The sequence below is a fragment of the Hoplias malabaricus genome, chromosome 7 (assembly GCF_029633855.1).
Source record: "Hoplias malabaricus isolate fHopMal1 chromosome 7, fHopMal1.hap1, whole genome shotgun sequence".
Taxonomy (NCBI): Eukaryota; Metazoa; Chordata; class Actinopteri; order Characiformes; family Erythrinidae; genus Hoplias; species Hoplias malabaricus.
Window position 1 is genome coordinate 7,347,965 of NC_089806.1, and position 11,496 is coordinate 7,359,460.

The window sequence follows — 11,496 nt, forward strand, 5'->3', positions numbered from 1 at the left end:
CAGAGAGAACACACCACACTCCTCACAGACAGTCACCCGGAGGAAACCCACGCAGACACAGGGAGAACACACCACACTCCTCACAGACAGTCACCTGGAGCAGGACTCGATCCCACAACCTCCAGGTCCCTGGAGCTGTGTGACTGCAACACTACCTGTTGTGCCACCGTGCCGCCCTGATGACTGTAGTACCTTTTGAAAAGTAATATGTAAGCTTTGAGATCGCACTTTAAGGGTTATACCTTTTACAGTGCATTGTTTAGGACGACCATTTGTTTATGTAAAAAACCATTTTGAAATACTGAGGTTGACCCACTCACTTACAATGGCCTAGTGTTGTTTTGTGGTGATTTATGAATATAAACCTCAGCCTTGGCACTTTTTGGAAGTTCTGGGCATAAACACCAACCTGTTCTGAGAAAATGAGCGACCAGCAAATCCTTTCCTTTCTAGAACAGATTAATGAAGACCTTTGCAACTTGAACGTGTTTAATGTCCTACATTTCAGCCAGGGTCAGTGATAGAGATTAAACTGTTAGAAGTCTGTAACTGTGGTGTAATAAAAGTCTAGAGTTTAAAGAGGAATTCCACTGATTTCTAATGTCTGTGTAAATCAGTAACTTTCAGCAGTGGTTTGATAAGAAACATTTCATTCTAGAGACACACACAGAGTCAGAATAGTTCACAGTAATGTTGATAGGAAGCAGATGTCTGAAAAGTTTACCCCATCTGTGTGCCCACTCAAATCCCCATGCCTCAGACATTGTTTTACAGTGTTTTGCAATAAGATTTTAGCTTAAAGTGTAGTTTTTAAGGCCATACTTGGCTCAGACGTACATGGAGTGTTCACAAAGAAAACATAAATCTGAATTTACCACTATTAGTATTACATATAGGGGCGGCAAGGTGGTGCAGTAGGTTGTGTCACACAGCTCCAGGGACCTGGAGGTTGTGGGTTTGATTCCTGCTCCGGGTGACTGTCTGTGAGGAGTGTGGTGTGTTCTCTCTGTGTCTGCGTGGGTTTCCTCCGGGTGACTGTCTGTGAGGAGTGTGGTGTGTTCTCCCTGTGTCTGCGTGGGTTTCCTCCGGGTGACTGTCTGTGAGGAGTGTGGTGTGTTCTCCCTGTGTCTGCGTGGGTTTCCTCCGGGTGACTGTCTGTGAGGAGTGTGGTGTGTTCTCCCTGTGTCTGCGTGGGTTTCCTCCGGGTGACTGTCTGTGAGGAGTGTGGTGTGTTCTCCCTGTGTCTGCGTGGGTTTCCTCCGGGTGACTGTCTGTGAGGAGTGTGGTGTGTTCTCCCTGTGTCTGCGTGGGTTTCCTCCGGGTGACTGTCTGTGAGGAGTGTGGTGTGTTCTCCCTGTGTCTGCGTGGGTTTCCTCCGGGTGCTCCGGTTTCCCCCCACAGTCCAAAAACACATTGGTAGGTGGATTGGTGACTCAAAAGTGTCCGTAGGTGTGTGTGTGTGAGAGAATGTGTGAGTGTGTGTGTGTTGCCCTGTGAAGGACTGGTGCCCATTGATTCCAGGTAGGTTCTGGACCCACCACGACCCTGAACTGGATAAGGGTTACAGACAATGAATGAATGAATATTACATATAACTACATGATGTGCAGGTTAACTGGTAAATAAATAGGACTAAATAAATGGGCTTCATTTGTGTTGTAGACATTGTTGCCCCTGGTTTGAATAAAGCACAGCCTGTACGTTTCTCTACAAGGTTCACATCAGACTGCTCTGGATGACTTAGTTTACATTTCAACCACTGGGTTATGCAGAAGTTGTGAGAAGTGAGTAGAATTCTCTTTGAAAAGTTCACCCATTCACATGTTGCAGGGAGTGGGGTTAGGATTGCAGCCCTTTGCAGTGGCTTAAGTTAGTCTTCTCTGCCCCTGAAACCAGAAAACAGCAAATATAAGCGTATAAAGAAAGTGCACGATTCTCATGCCAAATTACAGGATGAGGCTTGGAGATTACCCGTGTGTGTGTGTGTGTGTTCCTTCTTATTGTCGGTTCCACAGCTAAAACTGCAGCCATTGGCAGCGAGTGGATGGAGTGGGCTGTTCATTCCAGACAAGGGCATACAATGTGAAGGGCTTTTCCTGCTGCATTCCCTCTGCTCTCTGCCAAACACACACACACACACACACACTTCTCTAACAAACGTACCACACTTCTCTGCTTCCCATCCTCTGTTAATGCTGCTCTGCAGTATCTCCTTTACCCCCAGCACAGTCACATGCACACATTCTCCTACATATGGAGCTTATACCCACGTCCCCTTGTTCCTCCTGTTATTCTGCACATACAGGCTCTTCTATACATTAACATATCCTGTGCTGCCAACACGAGCAAGGGCTAATCCTCGCCACACTTCTGTCAGCACTGCAACAAACCTGCTCCCCTGGAAAGCTGTAGTTTTACGTTTTCCCTCTCATTACCTCATTCGTATTTCAGCTTGGGGCTGAACGATTCGTAGAGCCTGTACCCACCGATGGAAATGACCAGGTTTTATTAACATAAGCGTATTATTTTTGGCTGTTATTGTGTCAGTGTTATATACATTATATGGCCAAAGGTTTGCAGAAACTTTAAGGTGCGCACATTGTGAACTGTGTTCTCTGGACTGGTGGAGCTCTGTCGAATATCTTTGGCGTGATTCGGACTGGCATTTGTATTTGTTTGTTTAGTTTTATGTATTAGTTATTAAGCCTCCCGTGATCACACACACGTCTCGTGAAGGTGGAGGGTGGGCATGTGCTTCCTCCAAGACTCATGAGGCCAACCCACCATATGACTGAGACAACCCTGGGGATTAAATGTATGATCTCCCGAAGCACCTGGAGGAAACCCACGCAGACACAGAGAGAACACACCACACTCCTCACAGACAGTCACCCGGAGGAAACCCACGCAGACACAGGGAGAACACACCACACTCCTCACAGACAGTCACCCGGAGGAAACCCACACAGACACAGGGAGAACACACCACACTCCTCACAGACAGTCACCCGGAGGTGAACATATCTGAAAAATCAGCCTGAGAATGTGAACATAGCCAGACAGCCCATAAGGCAGAGAGATGAAGTTGAAGCTGGTGAAGATTTAGACTTGAAGCCTGCACAGTGCTAATAGGTCAGCTATTAGCTTCCAATAATCCTTAACAACATTAGCCCTGTAGCTCCAGCGTAGAACTAAAGAAGCAGAAATATCTTGCTCAGTTGACTACAATTGGGTTGAGGGGAATCGTCCGAAATAAATTTTATCACTGAACTGTTTCTATAACACACAGTCATCTCCCCGTGTAGTACCCAGAAGCCCCACTTGTCTGTAAAGCCTATTCCAGTGCTCTCTGTAGCCCTGTTTTATTCAGCCGTGTGATGGAACCCCTCACTGCTGATTGCACACTGCACTAAACAGTTGTTTACTGCTCTGGGTTCCTGTAGCCTCCACATTGTGTAATTATACCTAAGCCTTACCAGCTGCAGGCTATACATCACAAGATACAATGAGGCAGAGGCTGTATTCTTTAAAAGTCCCCCTCCAGTCATCAGTTTAACCGCTAAAATCTCATCTCTGTTCATCAGAGGCACTGATATAGAAGTTATTTCCAAGAAAAATATTTAAAAATTTTAATGGGCTTAGCTGTAACTCTAAGCCTTCGCCTTCATTCAGTAAACACTTATGTTTGAATATGTAGCCAGACTTCATTTCTACCTCCACCCACCCCTCTATCACTCACCTGCCACTCAGATCTGTACTGAAAGCACTGCCCAGCACGTTGACTCATAGTTTGTCTTCTAGAGCATAAACACCACCAGGCTTCGTACATAATTTTCACTGAAGGTGCGTGGGTTTCCTCCGGGTGACTGTCTGTGAGGAGTGTGGTGTGTTCTCCCTGTGTCTGCGTGGGTTTCCTCCGGGTGAATGTCTGTGAGGAGTGTGGTGTGTTCTCCCTGTGTCTGCGTGGGTTTTCTCCGGGTGACTGTCTGTGAGGAGTGTGGTGTGTTCTCCCTGTGTCTGCGTGGGTTTTCTCCGGGTGACTGTCTGTGAGGAGTGTGGTGTGTTCTCCCTGTGTCTGCGTGGATTTCCTCCAGGTACTCAGGTTTCCTCCCACAGTCCAAAAACACACGTTGGTAGGTGGATTGGCAACTCAAAAGTGACCGTAGGTGTGAATGTGTGAGTGTGTGTTGCCCTGTGAAGGACTGGCGCTCCCTCCATGGTGTATTCCCGCCTTGCGCCCAATGATTCCAGGTAGGCTCTGGACCCACCGCGACCCTGAACTGGATAAGGGTTACAGACAATGAATGGATGTTGGTAGCTTTTTATTTAATTAATTCCCATGTAAGTTATTTTCTTTAAATCATGTGCAAACACATCGTTTCATAAAAACATACTTGGATTTGACCACTCTGGGTGACATACAAACCCTTAATCTAAGAGTCTGATTCATGAAACATACAACAGTAGGGAAACAAGCAGATGTCTGAGCGCAGTTGATGAATCAGCTTCAGTGTGTTTGATCAAGCTCAACCTACCCCCTATTATTTACATATAATTTTCACAAGGAAAATTTTCTTTTTCATGCAGGACGCCCTCATTAATTTATTCTCAGTGCACTGCTCCACTACTGAACCTATTGTTATAATTATGACAGGAGAAAATAAACAGTGGAGTAAACAGAGCAAGCTGATTGTTTGAAAATGGTAGAGTGATGGTGTTAGTAAATTAACAAATGTAAACAATGTGTTATTCCAGTGGATTAGATGCAGTTGCCACACAGACTGTGGGGGGAGAGCTGTGAGGTGCCAGTCGTATAAAATAAAAGCACCATGTAATATGTCTATAAACGGAATGTAGAAGAGGTGGGTTTATATGAGGGCACATTGAAAAATAACTGCACCCACTGTAGCGCCATTTGCACAGGTTATTAGTGTCATTGTTCTTGGCTGTTTCTGTTTTTATTATTGTTATTAAAGTGAACATCTACGATGGTGGGGAGACACAGCTCTAAGCTCCATGTCTTTTAAGGTGGAACGGTGTTTGAGGGAGAAAAACACGGGAGATGCGCAGCTGAAATTTAACTCGTCTTTAAGTTTTTATTCGGCGTTTGAATTACCACAGGAGCTTGTTTGTAAATCGAGTTGTTGAGTTGAGTAAATGAATAAGGACCTTTCTTGTTGTTGTTTAAGGTCACAGTTAAATTCACTCATAATTTACAAGTCACAAGTCTAACTTGTAATGACAGATTAAAATAATTTTAGGAGTCTAGCCCAAGGGCTCCTATTCATAAAGTAGGGGATTTCCTCTCTGGGCGTTATTCACTTTACTGTCCATTTCTGTGAGTTCAAAAACATAGCACATAGAGTTATTCATCAAATACTTAATGGGTGACCAACTACTGGATGTTATGTCAGTATCAGTATTGTATCTTTTGCGGAAACATCTCGTCCCAGCTCAGTGTGTGAAGTATCACGACATACAGAACTTTCTGTTAGCAGTCAACCACCCATTCACACCCATTGGTTTGAGTCATTACTCTCATTATCATCACCTCTCTCTGCACGCCCCCCCCCCCCCCCCCGCCCCCTTCCACTTGCTGCAGTGGTCTCTCCGCTGTGTTGGGTCCCTCTTGCATAGTAAAGTAATTAATGGAAGCCGTTTTTCCCTTCAGTGGATGAGTCACGGGCCGGGAGCTTGGCAGCGGTGTATGGCGGCTCTGTTCTGTACTCAGGAATAATGAGCTCCCCTCCCTCCTCAGATGCAGCAGCAGTGAAACAGCCCCCAGCTATATTTCTTTTGTCTTAGATACACTGCCTTCACTGTATTATAGTGCATTATGGCTCAGCAAGGCGTCACACTCTTTATACACACTGCCAGTCCACCTGGATGCATTAACGGGCCTATTTTGTGAAGTGTACTTTTATAACATGGATTTATGTTTCAAAAAAGATTAATTCTGTCAACCACACTTTAGAACATCTGTAAGAACCGAAAAGACTTTTTGTTGTATCGTTACACTTATATAGCACCTTTCTAGACACCCAAGGACGCTTTACAATCCACACTGCTCAGAACACTCAATCCACACACACACTGGCGAGATGCGGCAGCCAAATACGCACAGCGTACTCTCGACCAGGAACGACCGTCCACCTGGAGGACGGCATCGGGCACTAGGATTTCACCCAGGACACAGCGCCAATCCATATCCGGGCTCACACTCATTCCCTCACACACCAGGACAGTTATCAGAGAAGCCAATTCACCTACCCTCCATGTTTTTGGAAACCCACGCAGACACAGGGAGAACACACCACACTCCTCACAGACAGTCACCCGGAGGAAACCCACGCAGACACAGGGAGAACACACCACACTCCTCACAGACAGTCACCCGGAGGAAACCCACGCAGACACAGAGAGAACACACCACACTCCTCACAGACAGTCACCCGGAGGAAACCGACGCAGACACAGGGAGAACACACCACACTCCTCACAGACAGTCACCCGGAGGAAACCCACGCAGACACAGGGAGAACATGGAAACTCCACCCAGATGAGACTTGAACCCAAGATCCCAGCGCTGGGAGGCTAACGTGCTCACCACTAAGCCCCCGTGCCGCCCGTTTTTTTTGTTAGTGCTTTAAAGCCAGGTATATGTGATTATACCACTGGTATTTCCAACCCTGCAGTGTGATTGACTGAGAGACGTGTCAGGAGTGACCATATTGCACGATAATATCATGCAGACCAAAGCTCTTCAGGTATTACTCTGCAAAATACACGTAGCCTAGCACTGACGCCAGCACTTTTCCAACAACGTGGATCTGTGTCCCAATTTTGAATGTTTCGGTGCCTTTCCACAAACATATATAGGTTCCAGAACCACAAAGATTAATCCCCTGCTGGAACCAAAGGATAGTAGGTTCTTCAGCACAAACCGTGATGATGTCCGTTGGCTAAAGACGGTCAAGAAAGAGCACTGAGATTAAAGAAGTGTGGCGCAGTGGATCCGTTCCCATCTTTCTGAACAGAAAACAAAAGAAAACCACAAGAATTTCAAGAATGTCAGCACAACACAGGGTTTTTTTATTTCACTTTTTTAATACACCACAAAAATACACTCAAGATTCGTGAGATATTTGCACTCAGCCACACCACTGCCAATATCTCACGTTATATGGAGACCCACGCTGACACAGGGGGAACACACCAAACTTGTTACAGACACATTGAATGCATTTGAAGCAAATAGACATCACCTTTTCTGTGTTTGATTTGTTATTTTGGTTCCTATTTCAATGAATGCTGGAAGAAATCTTCTCATCCACTTGTTATTTAATTAAACACCTCTGCTGCCACTACAAATCTAGAGTAGCACCAAGGACAAAGAAGAGGCTATTCATCGGCTCAACCGCTTATTAAACAGTGTGTTCCTATTTCTGGATAGAATTCAAAGAAAGAAGTCATTTCCTCTCATATTCATTATTCTTTGTGGCATTTTCATTGCTCTCTGCAACTGACGACATGAAACAAAGAGCTACTGAGAAGCTGTTGTGAAGCTGACCAGAGGCAGTGTACGGAGTTGTGTAAATATGCACTTTCCCTCGAAAATTCAACAGACTCTTTGAAGCTGCTTCAAAAGAAACAGCTCTAAGCAGTTGCAGGCTGTGTTTTCCTGAAGCGTAGACCTACCTGCAGTGTATCGAGGAGAACATCATTACAGTGTATTTCAGAGAAGCAGCAAATGTCCCTCGAAGAATACTGGCCTTTGTTCGCAGCGTGGAAACTCAGAACCCTTGAAAGTAGCGCTGGTAAAGTAACACTACATGTCAGAACATTTCTGTGAGGATTGGGTGGCATTAGTGAGGTCAGGATCTGATGGTGGACAATTCGTTCTGGATCAGAAACACCACTCCAACTCATGCCCAAGATAAAGCACAGAGCTCCATCACTCCACAGTTTCACTTCTCCACAGCCCAGTGCTGGGGGCTTTATTAACCCCTAGATTTAAGAAGAGACGCCAGACAAGCTGGTATCTACTAGATTTTTGATCTTCATGGCTATCCAAGACTGTCCACAGGTGTGAGTGTGTGAATGACTGGGTGAGTGTGTGAGTGACTGGGTGAGTGTGTGAAACTGTCCACAGGTGTGTGAGTGACTGGGTGTGTGTGAGTGACTGGGTGAGTGTGTGAAACTGTCCACAGGTGTGTGTGTGAGTGACTGGGTGAGTGTGTGACACTGTCCACAGGTGTGTGTGTGTGTGTGAGTGACTGGGTGAGTGTGTGAAACTGTCCACAGGTGTGAGTGTGTGAGTGACTGGGTGAGTGTGTGACACTGTCCACAGGTGTGAGTGTGTGAGTGACTGGGTGAGTGTGTGAAACTGTCCACAGGTGTGTGTGTGCGTGAGTGACTGGGTGAGTGTGTGAAACTGTCCACAGGTGTGAGTGTGTGTGTGACTGGGTGAGTGTGTGACACTGTTCACAGGTGTATGTGTGTGAGTGACTGGGTGAGTGTGTGAAACTGTCCACAGGTGTGAGTGTGTGAGTGACTGGGTGAGTGTGTGACACTGTCCACAGGTGTGAGTGTGTGAGTGACTGGGTGAGTGTGTGAAACTGTCCACAGGTGTGTGTGTGTGTGTGACTGGGTGAGTGTGTGACACTGTCCACAGGTGTGAGTGTGTGTGTGACTGGGTGAGTGTGTGACACTGTCCACAGGTGTGAGTGTGTGAGTGACTGGGCGAGTGTGTGAAACTGTCCACAGGTGTGAGTGTGTGAGTGACTTGGTGAGTGTGTGACACTGTCCACAGGTGTGAGTGTGTGTGTTACTGGGTGAGTGTGTGTGTTACTGGGTGAGTGTGTGAAACTGTCCACAGGTGTGTGTGTGCGTGAGTGACTGGGTGAGTGTGTGACACTGTCCACAGGTGTGAGTGTGTGTGTGACTGGGTGAGTGTGTGACACTGTCCACAGGTGTATGTGTGTGAGTGACTGGGTGAGTGTGTGAAACTGTACACAGGTGTGTGTGTGTGTGAGTGACTGGGTGAGTGTGTGAAACTGTCCACAGGTGTGTGTGTGTGTGAGTGACTGGGTGAGTGTGTGAAACTGTCCACAGGTGTGAGTGTGTGAGTGACTATGTGAGTGTGTGAGTGATTGGGTGAGTGTGTGACATTGTCCACAGGTGTGAGCGATTGGGTGAGTGTGTGAAACTGTCCACAGGTGTGAGTGTGTGAGTGACTGGGTGAGTGTGTGTGTTACTGGGTGAGTGTGTGACACTGTCCACAGGTGTGAGTGTGTGAGTGACTGGGTGAGTATGTGTGTTACTGGGTGAGTGTGTGTGTGACTGGGTGAGTGTGTGACACTGTCCACAGGTGTGAGTGTGTGAGTGACTGGGTGAGTGTGTGACACTGTCCACAGGTGTGTGTGTGCGTGAGTGACTGGGTGAGTGTGTGACACTGTCCACAGGTGTGAGTGTGTGTGTGACTGGGTGAGTGTGTGACACTGTCCACAGGTGTATGTGTGTGAGTGACTGGGTGAGTGTGTGAAACTGTACACAGGTGTGTGCGTGCGTGAGTGACTGGGTGAGTGTGTGACACTGTCCACAGGTGTGAGTGTGTGTGTGACTGGGTGAGTGTGTGACACTGTCCACAGGTGTGAGTGTGTGAGTGACTGGGTGAGTGTGTGACACTGTCCACAGGTGTGAGTGTGTGAGTGATTGGGTGAGTGTGTGAAACTGTCCACAAGTGTGTGTGTGTGTGTGTGTGTTACTGGGTGTGTGTGTGTGTGTGTGTTATTGTCTATTGATATTAATTTAAGACTTCCCTGCAGCTTTAATCTCATAAATAAAAGAGCTGTTGTGCTGTTGGTTTTTATTCCTGCAGGTGGTGGACTGTTCTTGGGATGAGACGATAAAGATCTACACCCCTCAGTGCCTGCCCGCTCTGCAGGAAGCTGCTGTGTAGAAAAGATCACACCACTGCAGTCGAGGAGGAAGATGACGGCTATTTTTTTAAAATTTATTTACCCATGTTATGACTAATCCCACCTCCTGTGGCAGAAATGGCTCAGTTCACAACCAGATAAGACCAGGAGGAGGATACGGGCAGGAGGACAGACGCTGGAGTCACTACCGTCTTCTTAACGGCACTTCTAAAGGGGGACCTGAGGGACGTAATGGAAATTAGGGCTGCAGCAATTACTTGATTGTGAAAAATGTTGGCACATTTGCGTCATACATTTCAAAATAAGCATTGGCTTATATCATCATGAGATTCCCTCCAAGGCTGAAAGTCCAAGAGAGCACAAATGGCCTCGCTTTCTCTGGATGGCACTTCCGACCCCATCAGTCAGCGTCGTGCTAGTCAGTGTGAGCATCTGTTAACCGTCGTAACAGATCTCTGCAGTTAGAGTCCTCCTCCGGGGCGTGTGCGGCTGTTCGCTGCAGTTCTGTTTACTGTGGTCCCCAAATAAGTGGCAACTGGCTTCTTAGTTTTAATATATGAGCTGTACTGGGGACTGGGAGTGAAGGGTACATTTTGAAACTTGGAAAACGTTCATATACGGCATCAAACACTTTCAGTTAAAAATGAAAATACATAAATTTAAAAACTACCACAAGGGGATTTGTAATAAGAGTCCTTAAAAAAATAAAAATCTCCTTCCCCAGTGCTACCTCAGCCCTCTGAGCCTGGGAGTTATAGGTGTTCTCTGAGTGGGTGACATGGTCCTATCTACCCCACATCACTCAGCACAGTGCCAGCCATGAGCAGATGTAACAGGACTGGATTTAGGACACTGCATGGTGCGTACTATACTCAACTCTACTCGCTGTTAAACCCCAGGCCCCAAAACGCAGCCTCTAATGGACATCTGCATGTCGTCATGAATGACAGGTCTCTCTGGGCTGTCAGCGCTCTGTAAGGTTTACAACGCCACGGCTTGGTCCCCAGTCGGCTCGCATGGTACCACGAGAGAACAAAGACTAAAAAATGTATAGTAATGTAGGTTCCTTGTAGTGGAAAAGTGTCATTAGCTAATGGTTGGAATTGGCAATCACTAAATTCATTCATTCACTCATTATCTGTAACCCTTATCCAGTTCAGGGTCGCGGTGGGTCCAGAGCCTACCTGGAATCATTGGGCGCAAAGTGGGAATATACACTGGAGGGGATGCCAGTCCTTCACAGGGCAACACAGACACACATTCACTCCTACGCTCACACCTACGGACACTTTTGAGTCGCCAATCCACCTACCAACATGTGTTTTTGGACTGTGGGAGGAAACCGGAGCACCCGGAGGAAACCCACATGGACACAGGGAGAACACACCACACTCCTCACAGACAGTCACCCGGAGGAAACCCACACAGACACAGGGAGAACACACCACACTCCTCACAGACAGTCACCCGGAGGAAACCCACACAGACACAGAGAGAACACACCACACTCCTCACAGACAGTCACCCGGAGGAAACCCACACAGACACAGAGAGA

General features: G+C 46.9%; 1 protein-coding gene across 1 annotated transcript in view; it reads left to right on the forward strand.

Moving 5' to 3' along the window:
- The window catches only part of pex7 (peroxisomal biogenesis factor 7), a 61,410-nt gene extending 49,914 nt beyond the window's left edge, over nt 1-11,496 (forward strand). The window contains exon 10 of the mRNA XM_066676878.1: nt 9,881-11,496. Coding sequence (XP_066532975.1) covers nt 9,881-9,961 — 81 coding nt within the window. The 3' untranslated portion in view covers nt 9,962-11,496. The remainder of the gene's footprint in view (nt 1-9,880) is intronic.